Consider the following 21,973-nt stretch of genomic DNA (forward strand, 5'->3'; position numbering starts at 1 on the left):
ATTAAGTTTTCAATCCATAAGTACCCCAGAAACCCCAGTGCCATTGAGTCGATTCCGACTCATAGCGACCCTGTAGAACAGAGTAGAACTGCCCTACAGAGTTTCCAAGGAGTGCCTGGCAGATTCAAATTGCCAACCCTTTGGTTAGCAGCCGTAGCACGTAACCACGATGCCACCAGCGTTTCCAATCCATAAGTAGGAAGTGTCTTTCCATTTACTTAGATGGTGTTTAATGTCTTTGAGAATTCTTATGTAATTTTTCCATGTATGAGAATTGCATGTATTGCTTAAATTTATCCCTGAGTTATTCACTTTGATGGTATTTTAAATGGAATTGTTTTCTTAATTCCTTTTTGGATTAATCACTGGTAGTCTGTGGACACCACTGATTTTTTATTTGTTTTGTTCTCTGATTGCATAACTTTGCTGAATTTGCTCATTAGCTTTAATTGTGCTTTTGTGTGTACTTTTTAGGATTTCCTATATGACAGATCATGTCTCTGAGTAGATACGGTTTTACTTTATCTGTAATTTGGATTATTTTTTCCTGCCAATTTCTCTGGCACTGAGTCCCAAAACAAGGCAATAAAACCCAAACCCATTGCTGTCGAGTGGATTCCTCCTCACTGTGACGCTATAGGACAGAGTAAAACTGCCCCATAGCATTTCCAAGGCTGTAGTCTTTATGGAAGTAGCCTGCTATATCTTCCTCCCTCTGCGTTACTGGTATGTTTAGGTTAGCAGTGGAGCGCTTAACCACTGTGCCACCAAGGCACCTTCAGTGTTCAATAGAAGTGGCAAAAAGAAGGTGTCCTTGTTTTTTCCTGATCTGAAGGGAAAACTCTTAGTTTTTCTCCTTGGAGTATGATGTTCAGTGTGGGTTTTCGTAAATGTTCTTTATCAGATTAGGGATTTCTCTTCTAGTCGTAGCTTGTTGAGTGATTGTCGCAAAAGTGTGTTGAGTTTTGTCAGATGCCTTCTCTGCATCTGTTGAGATGATCGCACAATTCTTTGTTCTGATAATGTGATGAATTATGTTGGTTTTCTAATGTTGAACCTCTGTTGCATTACTGGAATAAATTTTGCTTGATCATGATGTATCATCCTTTTAATATGCCTCTGGATTAGGGTTGCTAGTATTTATTGAGGATTTTTGTAATTATTTTCAGAAGAGATATTGGTCTGTAGTTTTCTTTTTGTGCGGTGTCTTTCTCTGGTGTTAGTATCAGAATAATGCTGGCCTCAGAGAAAGAGAGGGAAAGCGTTTTGTTCTTTTCTATGTTACGAAAAGTTTAAGAAGGATTGGAATCACTTTTTTAAAATAAATATTTGGTGAGGTTTCCCAGTGAATTGATCTGGCTCAGGACTTTACTGGAAAGTTTTGATTATTAATTCAGCCTCTTTACTTGTTATGGGTCTTTTGAGGTTTTCTCTCTTGAGTTAGTGTAGAAAGCTTATCTTCGGGTGTTTCTCCGTTTTCTCTAAGTTATCTAATTGTTGATGTATAATTATTCATAGTATTTCTGTTATCCTTCTTCCCCCCCCCGTGGGATTGGTTATAATGTTTCTACTTTTATTTGTAATTTTGATACTTGTGTCTTTTTGTCAGTCTAGCTAAAACTGTTGATTTCCTTGACTTCTGGGTTTGTTGAGTCTTTCTACTAGTCGTTAAATATTTCCATTATTTCTTCTCTGCTCTTTGTTATTTCTTCTGGTAGTTTGGATAGTGATTGCTCTGTCCCCCCCCCGCCCCAATTCCTTGAGTTTTAATTAAGTTATTGATTTAAGATCTGTCTTCGTTTTTAACGTAGGCATTTACTACTGTAAATTTTCCTCTGAGTGCTGCCTTTGCTGTGTCCCATAAGTTTTGGCATTTTGTGTTTTATTTTTATTTAACTCTTAGTATTTTCTGCTTTCCGTTTTGATTTATTTTTTCACCCATGGGTTGTTTTAATAGTGCGTTATTTAATTTTTACACATTTGCATATTTTACACTTTTCTTTCTGTTACAAATTTCTAGTTTCACTCCATTGTGATCAGAGAAGATACTTTGTATGATTTCAGTCTTTTAAAATTTATTCTGACTTCACTTTGTGACCGAACATACAGTCTGTCCTGGAGAGTGATCCGTGTATACTGGAGAAGAATGTATGTATTTGGGTAGAGTGTTCTGTATAGCCTTTGGGTTTAGTTTGTTTGTAGTGCTGTTCAAGTCCTTTATTTATTTATTGATGTTCTTTCTAGGTATTCGTCCGTTATTTAAAGTGATGTATTGAATGTTCAACTATAAACGTAGAATAGTCTGTTTCTCCCTTCAGTTCAGCTAGTATTTGATTTGTCTGTTTTAGGACTCTGATGTTAGGTGCATATACATTTGTAGATAGAGTTTCTTAAAGAGTTGATCTTTTTATTATTATATAATGTCCTTGTTTGTCTTTTATAACGGATTTTGACTTAAAATCTGTTTTGTCTGATATAAAAATAGCCACCCCAAGTCTATTTTATTTACTCTTTCTATGGAATATTTTCCTGATACACTTATTTTTAACTGTTTGGGTCTTTAGGCATATAGATAGACACAGCATATAGATAGATTGTGCATTTTTTTTTTTATTCTGCTACTCTCTGCCTTTTGCTTGGAGTGTATAATCCTTTTATATTCATGGTAATTATTGATTAGGAGGTTCTTACTTCTGCCATTTATTACGTGTTTGATTCATTCTTTGTCCCTCTTTTACTCTAATACTGCCAACATTTGTATTCAGTTGTCTTGTAGTAGTCATGTTGAATCCCATCTGCTTCAGTGTCCCCCCCGCCGCCCCCAGTTGCCATGAGGACTATATTTAACATGTTACTTTTATAACAACATGATTTAAATTCATCAGGAGTTACATCTTTATACCATGTGCACTGAAACATAAGTTTATACTTGTGTTTTATTCTTTGTCATTATAAGGCATATAGGCTAAACAGCTCTACCACTTGTCAGTCAGTTTGTCATACTGTGGTGGCTTGTGTGTTGCTGTGATGCTGGAAGGTACGCAATGGTATTTCAAATACCACTAGGATCACCCAGGGAGGAAAGATTTCAGTGGAGCTTCCATATGAAAGCAGACTAGGAAGAAGGGCCTGGTGATCCTCTCCTAAAAAATTGGTCATTGAAAACCTTACAAATAGCAGAGGAACATTGTGTGATACAATGCCAGAAGACGAGCCCCTCAAGTTGGAAGACACTCAGAATACTACTGGGTAAGCTGCCTCCTCAAAGTTGAGTTGACCTCAGTAGCTTAGATGGAGTAAAGCTTTTGGGACCTTCACTTGCTAATGTGGTGTGGCTCAAAATGAGAAGAAACGGTTGCACACTTCCATTAATAATTGGAATGCGGAACGTACAAAGTATGAATCTCTGAAGATTGGAATTTGTCAAAAATGAAGTGGAATGCTTGAAGACAGATATCTCAGGCATTACTGAGCTGACACGGACTGGGTTTTGGCCATTTTGAATTGGACTGTGTTATGGTTTACTATGCCAGGAGTGACAAATGAGAGAGGAACAGAGTCGCATTCATCATGCAAAAGAACATTTTAAGATCTGCCCTGAAGTACGATGCTGTCAGTGACAGGATAATACCACATACCTACAAGGAAGACCGGTTAATAAAACTATTACTGAAATATACAAACCAACCCCCTAATGCCAGAGATGAAGAAGATTGCTTACCAACTCCTGCAGTCTGAAATTGATCAAACATGCAGTCAAGGTGCATTGATACTTACTGGCGATTGAAATGTGAAAGTTGGAAATGAAGAACAATGGTTGGAAAATATGGCCTTAGTGATAGAAATGATGCCAGAGATTTGATGATAGAATTTTGCAAGACCAGCGACCTACTCTTTGGAAATACCTTTTTCAGCAGTCTAAACAGCGACTGTACACAGTGATGTCACCAGATGGAATACACAGGAATCAGATTGACTACATCTGTTGAAAGAGGTGATGGAGCAGCTCAGTATTGTCAGAACAAAACCAGGGGCCAATGGCAGAACAGATTGTCAGTTGCTCACGTGCAAGTTCAAGTTGCAATGGAAGAAAATTAAAACAAATCCACGAGAGCCACAGTATGACCTTGAGTATATCCCACCCGAATTTAGGGACTGCCTCGAGAAATGATTTGATGGATCGGACACTAACGACCGAAGGCCAGATGAATTTTGCAATAACAAGGACATCATACAAGGAGAAAGCCAAAAGCCATTAAAAAGGTAGGAAAGAAGAGACCAACGTGGATGTCAGAAGAGACTCTGAAACTCGCTCTGGAATGTAGAGTAGCTAAAGGGAACAGGAGAAGTGGTGAACTAAAAGAGTTCAAAGGGCGGTCCCAGAAGACAAAGAAAAGTATTATAATGAAATGCACAGAGACCTGAGTTAGAAAACTGAAAGGGACGAACGCTCTTGGCATTTCTCAAGCTGAAAGAACTGAAGAATTGAAGCCTGGGGTTGCAATAGTGAATGTTTCTATGGGTAAAATATTGAATGGCTCAGAAAGCATCAAAAGAAGGTGGAGGGAATACACAGAGTCACTGTACCAAAAAGAATTGGTCGATGACATCTGTTTCCAGATGTAGCATATGATCACAAACCACTGTTATTGAAAGAAGTAGTCCTGGCTGCTCTGAAGCATTGTGGAAAACGAGGCTGTAGTAGTTGGCAGAGTACCAATTGAGGTGTTTCAGCAAATGGATGCAGTGCTGGAGGTGCTTCCCCATCTATGTCAGTAAGTTTGGAAGACAGCTGCTTGGCCAGTTGACCGGAAGATACCCATATTTGCGTCCATTCGAAAGGAAGGTGATTCAGCAGAATACTGAAATTATCGAACAGTATCATTATCATATTTTTATGGAAATAAGGTGCACCTTCTATGATTGCTTTTCAACTGCTGGTTCCGCCGCTGTGTGTTTGCTTGAGCGTGGTATGCTGATTTCTTTTACAGCAACATGTAAAGGACTTGTCATGGCAGCGTTTACAAATGTACCTCGTTGGCGGTGGGTAGCTAGTGATTGGCAAACAAACATGGAGGTTACTTGTTATTTGCATAAAAATATGGTAATAGCACATGCAAATATAATTTCTCTGAAGATAATTCATCAATGTTTGCAGCAGTACATCGACAGGGAAATTCCAGAATTTCAAGCATGATTGAGAAGAGAACATAGAATGAAGGATATCGTTGCCGATGTCACATGGGTCTTGGCTGAAAGTGGAGAATAGGAGAAATATGTTTGCCTGTGTTGTGTTGACCGTATGCATCATCACAAATTTTGGGTAACATTTTGAAGAATGGGAATTCCAGAATACTCACTTGTGTCTTTGAGAACCTGCACATAGATCAAGAGGCAGTTATTCGAAGAGAACAAGAGGATACTGCATGGTTTAAAATGAGGGACCGTGTGCCTCAGGGTTGTACCCTTTGACCTTACTTATTCAGTCTGTATCCTGAGCAGATTACCTGAGAAGCTCGACTGTATGAGGAAGACTCATTAATAACCAGTGATTTGCAGGTGACATAACTTTGCTTGCTGAAAGTGAAAAGGACTTGAAGCACTGACGAAGATCAAAGACTACAGCCTTCAGTATGGATTACACCTTGGTATAAAGAAAGCAAAAATCGCCACAACTGGACCAATAAACCACACCGTGGTAGAGGGAGAAAAGGTTGAAGTTGTCAAGGATTTCATTTTACTTCAATTCACTGTCAGCAGCCGTGGAATTCAGTGGTGAAGAAATCAAATGATGTATTGGGCAAATCTGTTGCAAGAGACCTCTTCAAAGTGTTAAAAAGCAAAGATGTTGCTTTGGGGACTGAGGTGTGCTTGACCCAAGCCGTGGTATTTTCAGTTGCCTAATAAGCATGCGAAAGCTGGATGATGGATAAGGAACAACAAAGAAGAACTGATGCATTTGAATTATAGTGATTCAGGTAAGGTCAAGGCTTCATTCCCTAAGCGGCTCCCGGGTTGGCCACGAAACACACACACACTGATCAGTGCTTTCTCTGGTGGGCACACCCTTCAGTCCTTGCACCCAGTGCTCCCTATCCTGCTTTGTGAAGTCTTTTCTTCAGGCCAGATCAAAGTCCCAGTCCTTTAGGCTACATCCCGAGTGGTCAGACATACATGCTGAAAATTTCACCTCATCTTCCCTGTTTCCTTCAGAGCCAGAGATTGGGAACCTTCTTATGCACAGGGGAGCTACGGGTCTCCTCAGGCCGTGGCTGTGGCTGTGGCTTCGCTGCATTCATCCGTCTGCTGTGCTGGCAGTGAAAGTGGTGAATATATTGCAAGAAGAGATTCTTCTACCATTTGACATTTGTCATTATGCTATTTGTGTTTGCTGCTTTTTGCTATTCTCTTTTGCCTACCTTTTCCATGTTCTAGCTGAACAGATTTCTAGCTGCTTTATGGGGCATTAGTGGGTCACCTGACCACCCGGCCATCTTCTCAGTATCTTGAATTTTTCTTAAAGATAGGTTTGTGCAAATTTATTTCGATGGACAGATAATAGGTACTTATTTTAGGGTCTTTGAAATATTAAAACTTAATTTCTCATTTAATATTCACATTAGTATTATTGACTATTCATAACATTTCTGTTGGTTCGTTAGTTCTTCCGAAATAAGCTCATAATCAATATTTAATATTATTAATATGGAAAATAATTTTAAAGATATTTTCAGTTTAATTTTGAATAAACACATGCTTTTATTTTTTCAGAATGTTGAAAACCTTTGCTCCTGCAATTTATCTGCAATCATATATGAAGAATTGAGGAGGCTTTGTGAAGACCACATCAAAGCACAAATTCATCAGTTCAGAGAGTATCCTTTTTTGAAACTAGTATCTTCAAATTCTCATCTTCTCTTTAGCTCAGCTTTAATATTGTGTATTTTGTAGTTTCTGAAGTATAGTTTATCTTTTTACTTTAACCATAGATACTTTGTAGTTTCTAAATACGGCAGGAAAAAAAGAGAAGGAGGTTTTTTATTTTTATTTTTGTTACCTGAATGTGCTGTATGAGACCAATGTAAAAGTCAGTTTAACTTAAGAAGCTTTTGTGTCAAAATTTTCATGTCAGTTTTCAGTGAGTGAAATAACTTTTTTGAGATAAGGAATGATTTTTATTTCTGGTACTTTCAGCTGTCATTTTAGATTTATAGCTGCTTGGATCTGACCATTAACCACTTTTGCCAAATATTATCATCTCTTAGGAGTCGCATCTTCTAGTTGCAGGACATGTGTTACTTCGAGAATGTGGGTGTTTTCTTAACATTGCCTCATGGGTTCTTTGGATAGTGACCTTTTTCTAAAGAAAATGGATAAATGCTGGCAGGATCATGGCAGACAAATGGTAGATGGTGTAAAAAGTGTATTTTTACTTGAAAATATTGTTAAAAAATGTGTTAAATGCTTCTCTACATGAAAACACCCAAAATGTAGTTAATTCATATGTTATTTAAAAACTTATATTTGGAATTACTTTCATGGTAAAGGTTTATTCTCAGTTCTTTAAAACTCAGATGTTTAATTTTCTTTGCACTTTGAATTTGAAAATTTAGTGTCCTTAGTTTTGTATTTATTAAAAAAACAAGCACCAAGACAGTTGCTGTCGAGTCGACTCTGACTCACATTGACCAAATGTGTGTCAGAGTAGATGAGTGTTCCATAGGGTTTTCAGTGACTGATCTTTTGTAAATAGATCACTAGATCTTTAATCTGAGGTGCCTTTGGATGGACTCAAACCATCAGCCTTTTTGTTAGCAGCAAGTGCATCAACTGTTTTGCACCACCTAGGGACACCAGGATGTGTAAATTGGTATATCACTATAAAATAGCATTTTAAAAAATGTGAGTGTATTATTTGAAATATTTGCTAGTACCTGTACCAAAAAACCCAAACCTGTTGCCGTTGAGTTGATTCCAACTCATAGTGACCCTGTAGGACAGGGTATAACTGCCCCATAGAGTTTCCAAGGAGTGCCTGGTTGATTCGAACCACTGACCTTTTGTTTAGCAGCCATAGCTTTTAACCACTACACCACCAAGGTTTCCATTTGCTAGTACAGTAGTTTTTAAAGAACTATCTGTGGAAGCCTGTTGAACCTTTTATCCATTAAGGGGGTTTCTGATGTCATCTATCCTTTGTACATGTTGTGCATGTTGATATCTACATGTTGTACAGGTTCAAAAGAATGTTGCCTAACATTTGTGGCTCCTGAGCACAACTTAAGGCAGTCACCGTCAGTTCTGTTAAATGTCATTGTGGTATTCACAATCACGCTGTCGCGATGAAAATGGCAATTTCACATAAGAATGTCCTTAATACCAAAAAAAAAAAAAAAAAATTAGTAATTTTATTAAACTCTGCTCTTAGGTACATGTCTTTTTAGTATTCTGTGTAACAATATGGGAAGCATGCATAAGGCACTTTTGCAGTGCACTGAAGTATGATGTTTATCATAAACTAAACTGGTTGCTGTGCAGTCGATTCCGACTCATAGCTACCCTAGGGACAGAGTAGAACTGCCCCATAGGGTTTCCAAGGATCGGCTGGTAGATTCGAATTGCTGACCATTTGGCTAGCAGCCGAGCTCTTGACCACTGCACCACCAGGGCTCCCTTAAGGAATTAGCCACTTTTCTTTTTTTCCCATGGTAGATTATTTGTACTTGAAAGAAGCACTGACATACTCCATGGTTTTATGTTTTCAAGAATTTGGTAAACATTGTCTTGATAATCAGTGAAACAAGTTTGTCCCTTTTAGGGAGACCATTGACTGTTGCCAATGATAAAATTTGAACTTACAAGCATAAAATTAGGATTTTGGAAAACTTGGATGCACTGTGGGTGAACATTAGAGCCTTTCAGTTCTTAAAGAGGTTTCTAACGAAATTGGTGGTGAGATAGCAAGAGTGATCTTTTTGTGTCCACATTTGGAAGATCTGTAAAACTTTTTCACTACTATTTTCTGAATTTGGTATGAGTGTACACAATCATGCACGAGTAAAACATCTTTCCCAAGTGCAAGATAGACTGAAAGTTCATTGGTGTCATAAAGAATTGTTACACATGTTAGGGGGTCTTGAGACAAAAATGGTTGAGAACTGCTGTTCTGGTATATCTTTAAATTCCAGTAAATTTATACTTAAACACCAGTCTCATAGATAAAGATTTAGCTTTTGCAATGGTGCGTTTTCAAATAAGAGCCATTAGGGTATTTTATTTGTGTGTTGCCTTGGCATGAGTAGTTAATTATTCTTTACACTACTTATTTCACCCTCTAACGTACTACCCTGTCCTATATTTTCTGGTACTCACAGTTTTTCAAAGGTATATCTGTTAAGCAGACTGTACTCAGCATTAATGTTGATATTTAATGATTTTAGAATTAATGTTTTTATTTTTAAAATAAACACAAATAAAATTACTTTGATATCGTCATTCATCTTTTTCATTGAGATAGAAATTTAGAGCCAACAGTGTTTAAAAATGAATTACAGATTTGAAGGAATGTCTTTCCAAGTCAAATGAAAATGTTACTGCCTGTGTTTGATAATTATAAATGCCAAAAATAATTTCTTCGTCTTAAGAATAAGCTGTCATTAGATGGATAATAATTTAATGAAAAAACCTTCTTACATAATGTTTTATCTTCCCTCCCGTCCCTCCCGCCTCCCTGGCAGATTATGATTAGGAACATATTTCTGTTCCTAGATAGAACTTACGTTTTTCAAATTTCAATGGTGTCTTCCATTTGGTAAGGATTACGATAATTATTTAAAGAATTGTTGCATGTAATTTATATAATACTTTTTTATCTTTCCTAAATGAAAGAAGATAGAGTAATAAAAATAATTCTCAAAATCTTTATTTCTTTGTAACCCAGTTGCTGTAATGTTGATTCTGACTTATGGCAACCCACATAGTTCTACTCTGCTTCATTCCAAGTGTTGGTTGATTTTTTTGGAAGTAGATTGCCAGTAGATGCCTCTCAGTAGATCTGAACCTCTGACCTTCAGCTTATCAGTTGAGCATAACTGCCTGCACCACCCAGAGACTCCATATATCCTTTTAGATCTACCACAAAATTTTTAATTACGTTGGGTTTTTAAGTTACAATTGAGCATATGGCAGCAGATGGCTACATCAGTTTATATCTTTACCTCATTGTTACTACACTTTATCTTATTTAAAGTAGGAAACATACTAGTCTTTGCATACATTCTCGGATAGTCAGTCATATTTTACATCCTTTAATATAACAGAGTGCCTGGTGGATTCAAACTGCCGACTCTTTGGTTAGCAGCTGTAGCACCTATAAGTTGGAATCGACTCAACGGCACTGGGTTTTAATATACAGAGCAGAAAGTTGATTCTAAAATGAGGTTTTTCATGCCAAAATCTGTCAACCTATAGTAAGGCAAATTTAGAAACTTTACAGTTAGACTAAATGTTGTTTTATTCCTTAAACATATTCCACGGTATAATCTATAATGTACTTTATTGTATTTGGTTAGATTGATTTCAGACTCCATCAAAAACACAATAGAAAAAATTAGCCAACAGTAGGTAGAATGAGTTTAACATCAAATAGTGTTGTTTCTTTTTTTTTTGGACCATGGGGTGTGCATTTATAAACTTAAAAAACCCAGTGCCGTCGAGTTGATTCCGACTCATAACGACCAGTATAGCTAAAAACAAAATAAAAGTTCAAGTTGGAAGATTATGGTTTTTATATAGCATTTATTTACATAGTTTTTTCTTTTTTCCTTTTTAGGGACATGGGGATAGAATTATTTAAGTCCTGTGTGATTTGTGATCAGAAGATTCAAAGCAGGACTATAGATAGCATTCTTCTGTTGATTGAAAAAGAAAGAAATGGAGAAATGGTTGACAGATGTTTGATTCAAAGGCTTTTAGCTATGCTTTCTGATTTACAGGTGAGTAATTTCTTAGCTTTTATAAAATTGAAGCACGTTTCTAATCTGTCTGATATTTAAAATATTTTAAATTTTAACTGAGTCCCTGCTTATATATTACTCCGTAGATTTACCAAGAGTCTTTTGAAAGTAAATTTTTAGAAGAAACAAGCAGATTCTATGCCGCAGAGGGAAGGAAGCTAGCACAAAAAAGAGAGGTATTTGAAATCAGGATGACTGTTACAAGCGGTTCTACGAACAAAAGAACAGATCGTTAAATGCCCTGTTTAAGTCCATGTACATTTATATTTTTTAGCTATAATTCAACATACATTTCATGCTGGTACTTACATGAAATTTTTTTCTTGGTAATTCCAGCTGTAGTTTTGTCAACTTGTCTTTTCAGAAACCAGAGTTTTGATTTCCTCCATTGTTTTCCTGTTCCCTATTTCATTGGTGTCTGCTCTCATCTTTATGGTTTGCTTCCTTTTGCTTGCATTATGTTTTGTTTACTGTTTTGCCTTAGGGTAAAGCTTAGGTTATGAATTTGAGATCTTTATTCTTCTTTAGTGCAGGCATTTGCAAGTATAAATTTGTCTCAAAGCACTGCTGTATTTAGCTACATTATATAAACTTTGATGTTTGTGTCTTTAATTCTGCTTAAAACATTTTCACATTCCCCTTGTGCCTTCTTCTTGGACTCATTAGTTACTCAGGAGTGTGTTGTTTAATTTCCATTTATTTGTTAATTTCCTTGTTACTATTTTTCAGTTTCACTCCACTGTGATCAAAGAAGATACTTTCTATGATTTCAGTCTCTTTCAGTTTATTGAGACTGATTTTTGTGTCTTAGCATATGACCAGTTTTGCAGAATGTTCCATATGTACTGGCGAAGAATGCATATTCTTCTTTTGTAAGGTGGAGTGTTCTACTTAAGCATTTAAACTCACTTGGTTTATAATGTGGAAATCCTCTATTACCTTAGTGTTCTTTTGCCTAGGTGTTTTATCCATTATTGAAAGTCTCCCAACTACTGTTGAATTCTCTGTTTATCCCTTCATTTCAGCCTTTGCTGCATGTAGTTTTGGATTTATTTGTACTTATTTTAGATTTTCAAGCCGCAGGGTTTTCGGTGACAGATTTTGTCAAGTTTGGTAACATTTGCCTTTATACTAAGTGACAGTAAACTGGACATATTGCTGTGTCTCTCTAGGATATGAAGCTAAAATCATTTAAGACAGGAGCATTTAAAAAATTTTTTTTTCTTTGCAACTTTTAACGTGAAATCCACTCTTTCTTGGGAAGTAGGAAAGTTAAATTCTTCTCAGATTCCAGGGTGCCTTTACCACATCAAGAAGCTCTTAGAAGAAGAAATAGACAGAGTTAGAACCTACCTGCGCCTGAACACACAGTAAGAGTTATATATTTACTTACAATTCTTTGTATTTAGATAGGGCAACAGCCGTTAATGTATTAGAAGTAAACTATAAACCTTTGTTTCCCTTTTCCCTTTCTCCTTTCTTTTTTCATCGAGGGACTCGCCTTAGTTTATTGTTCAATGCTTTTTCAACTGTTAATGAGCCAGAGAAGAGAAATCAGGGGTAGATAATCTGTTGTTGATCTACACCTTTACCTGATTGCTGCTAAACTTTATCTTATTTAAAAGAGGAATCATACTAGTTTCAGGATACATTCCAGGATTACCAGTCAATAGTTTGCATCCTTTATTGTAGAAATGTAGAAAGTTGGTATTAAATTTTTAGGTGGTAGAATCTAAAGTAAGGTGATTTAGGAATGTTAAAGTTACGCTAAACATTGTTTGATTTAAATATAGAGGAATATTTTTGGTATAGTCTTATAGTAGTAATAAATTTCTTTCAGTTAAGAAATGTCGGTTATAACTTGTCACTGAAAGAGAAAAAAGTTTGTCGTAGAATTGGATCTTCCCTAAGATCATAATAGCAATTTTATGGTACAGTATGTGTGTAACAATGTAAAAATTGAAGCCAGGTATGATGGGAATAATATAAGCACTAATCATAAGCATTTTAAAAAGCATTTTGAACTTTTTAGTATTAGAGATTGTTAGTAATTTAAAACTTCTTTTTTTAAACAGGAAACTGCGAATTGCTATTGTAGAAAAGCAGCTTCTAGGTGAACATTTGTCAGCAGTTCTTCAGAAAGGTGAGGAAGACTAGTTGTGTTTAGCAAAATGGTGTTATCAGAGAACTGTTACTAATAAAATCCTGTATCCTGTGTGATAGATCTTAAAGATGAAATGTAAATTTTTTCATACCTACAAAATAGGTTGTACCAAGTCAGAATTTGCATCAATTTGAATTTCTTAGTATAAAGAAAAACAAATGAGGCTACACATACACCTCAAAACAGTAACGCAGAAAAGGGTCTTTTTGGCCAAATGTATTTAAAATAGAGTATTGGTTGATTTTCCTGGTGTTTTAAACTAGGTTGTAGCGGAGGCCTCTTAGGCAGAGATGTTACATTTTTTTCCCCTAGTGTTTTACATTTTCTTTACCTAGGCATAGGTGTCTGGCAGCAGTAGGGGGTCACATGCTGAGCAAGGTGGGGGTCTGACGGCTACCCATGAGTGTCTGTGAGGAAAGCGTGTCCCTGTTCCCTAGAGCACCTAGGTGGGTGGGTTCTGCAGCTGGACTGTGGGTACCCAGTGCTGCTGGCTGTAAGGACTGGGTGGCACCACTTATTCTTGGATCCCTGTCGCAGGTGGCTAGGTAGCATGGGTGGAGTTCTCAGGCCCCTGATGTGCGTAGGTGAGGACCCTGCAGAACAGGAAGGGGGCAGGTAAGTGGGAGAGAGGTTTTTCCCAAAGGGGTGTTTTTTTGATCTGCGTGGTTGGTTAGATGCGTTTACTTATCTTTTGCTGACTCAGCGCTGCTTTACAATGATGGCGTAGGCGTGAGTAGACTCTCCACTGCTTGATCTCTCCCAGTGTGGAAAACACATCCTAGACGCCACTGCTTGCCTCACCACTGGCGCCAGCCAATCCAGCCTGTAGGGTGCTGATTCCCACTGAGTCAGGCCTGGCAACTCCTTGCTGCTTCTGAACCCTCTCTCCCTCTCCTTGCTGCTCAGTCGGGTTCCTCAAGTTTGCCTTTGATGTTCAGGGCTCCTGGATTGTCATATATGATCAATTCACTTGTTTTTGCAGGCCTCTGTTGTAAGAGCGACCACAGGAAGTGACTGACTACTCAGCCATCTTGGCCCCGTTCCTTCCCCTGCCTCATTTTCTTTACTTAGAGTAAACTGTTTTTTTTTTTTCTTTAAATTGTGCTTTAGGTGAAAGTTGACAGATCAAGTTAATTTTTCATACCAAAACTTTTGCACTGATTATTACGTGACATTAGTTAGATTCCCTACAATGTGACAGCACACTCCCCCTTGCCACCCTGGGTTTCTTGTGTCCATTCAACCAGTTCCTGTCCCCTCCTGCCATCTCATCCTGCCTCCGGACAGGACCTACCCATTTTGTCTTATGTGTCTGGATGAACTAAGAAATACACTCCTCGTGAGTATTACAGGCCAGTCTCATCTTTGTCTGAAGAGTGGGCCTCAGGAATGGCTTCAATTCTGAGTTAACATAGCATCGGGGCCATAGTTTCGGGAGTTCTCTGTCAGACCACTAAGTCTGGTCTTTTTTATGTGAGTTTGAGTTCTCCTCCTCGCTTTTCCCCCCGTTCCCTCTCACAATGGTCCTTGATGGTAGCTGGGCACCATCTAGTTCTCCTGGTCCCAGGTGGATGGGATTATGTGGATCTTCTGTCTTTTGCACTAATATTTTCTCTAGTCTTTGGTGTTCTTCATTCTCCTTTGTGCCACGGGGGTTGGGACCAATTGATGCATTGCATATGGCCACTCTGTAGCTTTTAAGACCCTAGGCACCCCTCACCAAAGTGGGATGCAGAGCATTTTCTTAATAAACTCTGTTAATACCGATTGACCTAGATGTCCCCCGGAACTGTAGTCCCAGGCCCCAGCCCCAGCTACTCTCTTTCTCAGAGTGCTTGGTTGTGTTCAGGAAACTTGTTAGCTTTTGTTTTGGTCCTGCTGTGCAGACTTCTCCTGCATTGTGTGTTGTTCTTCCCTTCACCTCAAATGATTCTTGTCAACTATCTAGTTAGTGAATTTCCCTTCCCCCCGCTTCTTCCCCGCCTTGGTAACCATCAAAGAATGTTTTCTTCTCTGTTCAGACCTTTTCTTGAGTTCTTATAATATGGTCTCATACAATGTTTGTACTTTGTGACTCACTAATATCAGGGAGCATAATGCCCTCCAGATTCATCCATGTTGCAAGGTGTTTAGCAAATTCTTCATTGTTCTTTTGTGTTGCATAGTATTACATTGTGTCTTCGTATCCTAATTTCTTTATCCGTTGGTCTGTTGATGGGCACCTAGGTTTCTATCATTTTACTATTGTGAACAGAACTGCACTGAACATGGTTGTGCATGTATCTCTTTCTGTGAAGGCACTTCTTTCTCTAGGGTGTATTCCAAGGAGAGGGACTGCTGGATTGTATGGTACTTCTATTTCTAGACAAATTGATGGTACCGTTTTAGATGCCCACCAGCAGTGCATAAGTGTTCCGGTACCTCCACAACCCCTCCAACATTTATTATTTTGTGTTTTTTGGATCCGCGCTAGTCTTATTGGGCTGAGATGATGTCTCATTGTAGTTTTGGTTTGCGTTGCTCTAATCGCTGCTGATCGTGACCATTTCCTCATGTATTTGTTAACTGCCTGAATGTCTTCTTTGGTGAAGTGTCTGTTCTTGTCCTCTGCCTACTTTTTAACTGGGTTATTTGTCTTTTTGTTGTTGAGATTTTGCAGTGTCTTGTGGATTTTAGAGATTTAGACGCTTATCGAATATGTTGTAGCCAATTTTTTTTCCTCAGATTGAAGGTTGTCTTTTTACTTTTTTGGTGGGATCTGTGGATGAACATACATGTTTGATATTTAGGAGTTCCCAGTTATCTCATTTGTCTTCTGGTGTTTGTGCATTGTTAGTTACAGTTTGTGAACTATGTATGCCATGTATTAGGGATCCTAGTGCTGTCTGTATTTTTTTCATTAATGATCTTTTTTTTTAATAATTTTTATTGTGCTTTAAGTGAAAGTTTACAAATCAAGTCAGTCTCTCACACAAAAACCTATATACACCTTGCTACACACTCCCAAGTACTCTCCCCTTATGAGACAGCCTGCTCTCTCTCCCTCCAGTCTCTCTTTTCACATACATTTCGCCAGCTTCTAACCCCCTCGATAATCTCATTTCCCCTCCAGGCAGGAGATGCCAACATAGTCTCAAGTGTCCACCTGATGCAGTAAGCTCACTCCCTACCAGCATTCCTCACCAACCCATTGTCTAGTCCAATCCACGTCTGAAGAGTTGGCTTCGGGAATGGTTCCCGCCCTGGGCCAACAGAAGGTCTGGGGGCCATGACCACTGAGGTCCTTCTAGTCTCAGTCAGACCATTAAGTCTGGTCTTATGAGAATCTGGGGTCTGCATACCACTGCTCTCCTGCTCCCTCAGGGATTCTCTGTTGTGTTCCCTGTCAGGGCAGTCATTGGTTGTAGCTGGGCACCATGTAGTTTTCTGGTCTCAGGATGATGTAGTCTCTGGTTCATGTGGCCCTTTCTGTCTCTTGGGCTTATAATCACCTAGTGTCCTTGGTGTTCTTCATTTGATCCAGGTGGGTTGAGGGCAATTGATGCATCTTAGATGGCTGCATGCTAGTGTTTAAGACCCCAGACGCCACTCTTCAAAGTGGGATGCAGAATGTTTTCTTAATAGATTTTATTATGCCAGTTGACTTAGATGTCCCCTGAAACCATGGTCCCCAGAACCCTGCCCCTGCTATGCTGACTTCGAAGCATTCAGTTTATTCAGAAAACTTCTTTGCTTTTGGTTTAGTCCAGTTGTGCTGACCTCCTGGGTATTGTGTGCTGTCTTTCCCTTTACCTAAAGTGGTTCCTATCTACTATCTAATTAGTGAATGCCCCTTTCCCACCCTCCCTCCCTCCTACCTCTCGTAACCACAAAAGAATGTTTTCTTCTCAGTTTAAACTGTTTCTCAAGTTCTTATAATAGTGGCCTTATATAATATTTGTCGTTTTACAGCTGACTGATTTCACTCAACATAATGCCTTCCAGGTTCCTCCATGTTATGAAATGTTTCACAGATTCCTCACTGTTCTTTATCGATGTGTAGTATTCCATTGTGTGAATATGCCATAATTTATTTATCCATTCATCTGTTGATGGGCACCTTGGTTGCTTCCATGTTTTTGGTATTCTAAACAGTGCTGCAATAAACATGGGTGTGCATATATCTGTTCGTGTAAAAGCTCTTATTTCTCTAGGATATATTCTGAGCAGTGGGGTTGCTGGATCGTATGGTAGTTCTATTTCTAGCTTTTTAAGGAAGCGCCAAATCAATTTCCAAAGTGGTGGTACCATTTTACATTCCCACCAGCAGTGGGAATGTCAATCTCTCCACAGCCTCTCCAGCATTTATTATTTTGTGTTTTTTGGGATTAATGCCAGCCTTGTTGGAGTGAGATGAAATCTCATTGTAGTTCTAATCTGCATTTCTCTAATGGCTAATGATCGTGAACATTCCCTCATTTATATGTTAGCTACCTGGATGTCTTCTTTAGTGAAGTGTCTATTCATATCATTTGCCCATTTTTTAATTCAGTTATTTGTCTTTTTGCAGTTGAGTTTTTGCAGTATCATATAAATTTTAGAAATCAGGCGCTGATCAGAAATGTCATAGCTAAAAACTTTTTCCCAGTCTGTAGGTAGTCTTTTTACTCTTTTGGTGAAGTCTTTGGATGAACATAGGTGTTCGATTTTTAGGAGCTCCCAGTTATCTAGTTCTTCTCCTACATTCTTTATAATGGTTTGTATACTGTTTATGCCATGTATTAGGGCTCCTAACGTAGTCCCTATTTGTTCTTCCATGATCTTTATTGCTTTAGATTTTGTATTTAGGCCTTTGGTCCATTTTGAGCTCGTTTTTGTGCATGGAGTGCGGTATGGGTCTCGTTTCATTTTTTTGCAGATGGATATCCAGTTCTGCCAGCATCATTTGTTAAAAAGACTGTCTTTTCTCCATTTAACGGTTCTGGGGCATTTGTCAAATATCAACTGCTCATATGTGGTTGGATTTATGTCTGGATTCTCAATTCTGTTCCATTGGTCCATGTGTCTGTTGTACCAGTACCAGGCTGTTTTGACTACTGTGGCAGTGTAATAGGTTCTAAAATCAGTTAAAGTAAGGCCTCCCATTTCGTTCTTCTTTTTCAGTAATGTCTTATTTATCTGGGGCCTCTTTCCCTTCCATATGAAGTTGGTGATTTGTTTCTCCATCTCATTAAAGAATGTCTTTGGGATTTGGATAGGAATTGCATTAAATGTACAGATCACTTTTGGTAGAACAGACATTTTTATGTTAAGTCTTCCTATCCAGGAGCAAGGTATGTTCTTCCACTTATGTAAGTCTCTTTTGGTTTCTTGCAGAAGTGTACTGTAGTTTTCTTTGTATAAGTCTTTTACATCTCTGGTTAGATTTATTCCTAAGTATTTTATCTTTTTGGGGTCTACTGTAAATGGCATTGATCTGGTGATTTCCTCTTTGATGTTCATTTTATTGGTGTAGAGGAATCTAACTGATTTTTGTATGTTTATCTTGTATCCTGATACTCTGCTGAACTCTTCTATTAGTTTCAGTAGTTTCCTGGAGGATTCCTTAGGGTTTTCTGTGTATAAGATCATGTCATCTGCAAATAGAGATACTTTTACTTCTTCCTTGCCAATCTGGATGCCCTTTCTTTCTGTATCTGGCCTAATTGCTCTGGCTAGGACTTCGAGCACAATGTTGAATAAGAGTGGTGATAAAGGGCATCTTTGTCTGGTTCTCGGTCTCAGTGGGAATGTTTTCAGGCTCTCTCCATTTAAGGTGATGTTGTCTGCTGGCTTTGTATAAATGCCCTTTATTATGTTTAGGAATTTTCCTTCGATTCCTATTTTGCTGAGAGTTTTTATCATGAATGGGTGTTGAACTTTGTCAGATGCCTTTTCTGCATCAATTGATAAAATCATGTGATTCTTGTCTTTTGTTTTATTTATATGGTGGATTATATTAATTGCTTTTCTTATGTTGAACCATCCCTGCATCTCTGGTATGAATTCCACTTGGTCATGGTGAATTATTTTTTGATATGTTGTTGAATTCTGTTGGCTAGAATTTGTTGAGGATATTTGCCTCTACATTCATGAGGGATATAGGTGTATAATTTTCTTTTTTTTGTGATGTCTTTACCTGGTTTTGGTATCAGGGATATGGTGGCTTCATAAAATGAGTGTGGTAGTATTCCATCATTTTCTGTGCTCTGAAATACCTTTAGTAGTAGTGGTGTTAACTCTTCTCTCAAAGTTTGGTAGAACTCTGCAGTGAAGCTGCTCCGGATCAGGGCTTTTTTTTGTTGGGAGTTTTTTCATTACCTTTTCAATCTTTTCTTTTGTTACAGGTCTATGTAGTTTTTCTACCTCTGTTTGTGTTAGTTTAGGTAGGTAGTGTGTTTCTAGGAATTCATCAATTTCTTCTGGGTTTTCAAATTTGTTTGAGTATAGTTTTTCATAGTAATCTGGTATGATTCTTTTCATTTCAGCAGGTCTGTTGTCATATCGCCCCTCTCATTTCTTATTTGGGTTATTTGCTTCCTCTCCTGTTTTCCTTTTGTCAGTTTGGCCAGTGGTTTTTCAATTTTGTTGATTTTTTCCAAAAACCAGCTTTTGGTCTTGTTAATTCTTTCAGTTGTTTTTCTGTTTTCTATTTCATTTAGTTCAGCTCTAATTTTTATTATTTGTTTTCTTCTCGTGCCTGTGGGTTTCTTTTGTTGCTGTCTTTCTATTTGTTCAAGTTGTAGGGATAATGCTTTGATTTTGGCCCTTTCTTCTTTTTGAATGTGTGTGTTTATTGATATAAATTGGCCTCTGAGCACCGCTTTTGCTGTGTCCCAAAGGTTCTGATAAGAAGTGTTTTCATTCTCATTGGATTTTCTGAATTTCTTTTTTCCATCCTTAATATCTTCTATAATCCAGGCTTTTTTGGAGCAGGGTATTGTTCAGTTTCCAAGGGTTTGATTTCTTTTTCCTGCTTTTGCTGTTACTGATTTCCACTTTTGTGGCCTTATGGTCAGAGAAGATGCTTTGTAATATTTCAAAGTTTTGGATTCTGCTAAGGCTTGCTTTATGAGCTAATATGTGGTCTATTCTATAGAATGTTCCATGTGCACTAGAAAAGAAAGTATACTTGGTTCCTGTTGGGTAGAGTGTTCTGTGTATGTCTACGAGGTCAAGGTGGTTGATTGTAGCATTTAGATCTTCCATATCTTTATTGAGCTTCTTTCTGGGTGTCCTGTCCTTCACCAAAAGTGGTGTGTTGAAGTCACCTACTATTATCGTGGCACTGTCTGTCTCATTTTTCAATGCTGATGGAGTTTGTTTTATGTATCTTGCAGCCCTGTGTTTCGGTGCATAAACGTTTAATATGCTTATATCTTCTTGGTGTATTGTCCCTTTAATCATTATATAGTGTCCTTCCTTATCCTTTCTGATGGATTTAACTTTAAAGTCTATTTTGTCAGAAATCGATATTGCCACTCCTGGTCTTTTATGATTGTTGTTTGCTTGATATGTTTTTTTTCCATCGTTTGAGTTTTAGTTTGTGTCTCTAAGTCTAAGGTTTGTCCCTTGTAGGCAGCATATAAAGGAATCTTGCTTTTTAGTCCATCCTGCCGCTCTCTGTCTCTTGATTGGTGCATTTGATCCATTTACATTCAGGGTAATTATGGATGTGTGTGAATTTAGTGCTATCATTTTGATGTCTCTTTTTGTGTGTTGACAGTTTCTTTTTCCCTCTCGAATTTATGTGTTGAGTAGATTTCTTTATATATTGTCGTTTCCTCATGTTTGTTGTTGTTGATTTTGTTTCTGCTGAGTCTGTATTTTTCCCTTGTATTTTATTTTGATGAGTAGGATAGCTTATCTCTTTCGTGGTTACCTTATTACTTATCTCTGTTTTTCTAAATTTAAAATTAATTTTTATTTGTTTGTATCACCATATCTTCCTCTCCATATGGAAGGTATATGATTACATTTCTTAGTCCCTCTTTATCATTTTAATGCTGTCTTCTTTTATATGATAGCATTGCTGTTACCCTGTTTTGAGCTTTTTTTTTTTTTTTAAATATACTCTTGGTTTGTTTTTTTTGATTTCCCTACCTGCATTGACTTCTAGTTGCTCTGCCCAGTGTTCTAGTCTTGGGATGATACCTGATATTATTGATTTTCTAACCAAAGAACTCCGTTTAGTATTTTTTGTTTTGGTTTTTACGAATTCCCTCAACTTGTGTTTATCTGGAAATGTCTGAATTTCACCTTCATATTTAAGAGACGGTTTTGCTGAACATATGATTCTTGGCAGGCAATTTTTTTCCTTCAATTTTTTAAATATATCATCTCATTGCCTTCTTTCCTGCATGGTTTCTGCGGAGTAGTCCGAGCTGAAGCCAGCTTGGGAATGGGTGGGCGCAGTAAAATATATGCAAATACTTAGCTTTTGCCGAGAGCGCTGTTCTCCTCAGGTTCCAGAGGTGTGAGCAGTCTGTGTGGATCCTCCTTCTCCCTGAGGAAATTGTAGCCCAATGCTAGTACCAGCCTGCTGCCGCTGCCGCCGCCGCTGCTGCCACTGCCTTTCCGGGAATGGTGCCTGAGGGCTCCCCACAATTCAGGTCCGGTAACTCCTCTCCAGTTCTGAATGATCTCTTCCTTCCCCGGCCCCTCAGTTTGTTGTCTAAGCTTGCCTTTGATGCTCAGGGCTCCCAGTTTGTCACAGATATACTTGTTTTACTTGTTTTTTTCGTGTCTTTGTTGTAAAGAGGGCTTGCTGGAAACT

At 38.0% G+C, this 21,973-nt stretch overlaps 1 protein-coding gene across 1 annotated transcript in view; it reads left to right on the plus strand.

Moving 5' to 3' along the window:
• The window catches only part of LOC135229081 (cullin-4B-like), a 208,185-nt gene that overhangs the window by 18,284 nt on the left and 167,928 nt on the right, over positions 1-21,973 (plus strand). Inside the window, exons 3-9 of the mRNA XM_064278876.1 lie at positions 6,772-6,875; positions 7,336-7,405; positions 9,738-9,811; positions 10,832-10,994; positions 11,102-11,191; positions 12,303-12,385; positions 13,091-13,158. Coding sequence (XP_064134946.1) covers positions 6,772-6,875; positions 7,336-7,405; positions 9,738-9,811; positions 10,832-10,994; positions 11,102-11,191; positions 12,303-12,385; positions 13,091-13,158 — 652 coding nt within the window. The remainder of the gene's footprint in view (positions 1-6,771; positions 6,876-7,335; positions 7,406-9,737; positions 9,812-10,831; positions 10,995-11,101; positions 11,192-12,302; positions 12,386-13,090; positions 13,159-21,973) is intronic.

This window comes from Loxodonta africana, chromosome Y (assembly GCF_030014295.1).
Source record: "Loxodonta africana isolate mLoxAfr1 chromosome Y, mLoxAfr1.hap2, whole genome shotgun sequence".
Classification (NCBI taxonomy): Eukaryota; Metazoa; Chordata; class Mammalia; order Proboscidea; family Elephantidae; genus Loxodonta; species Loxodonta africana.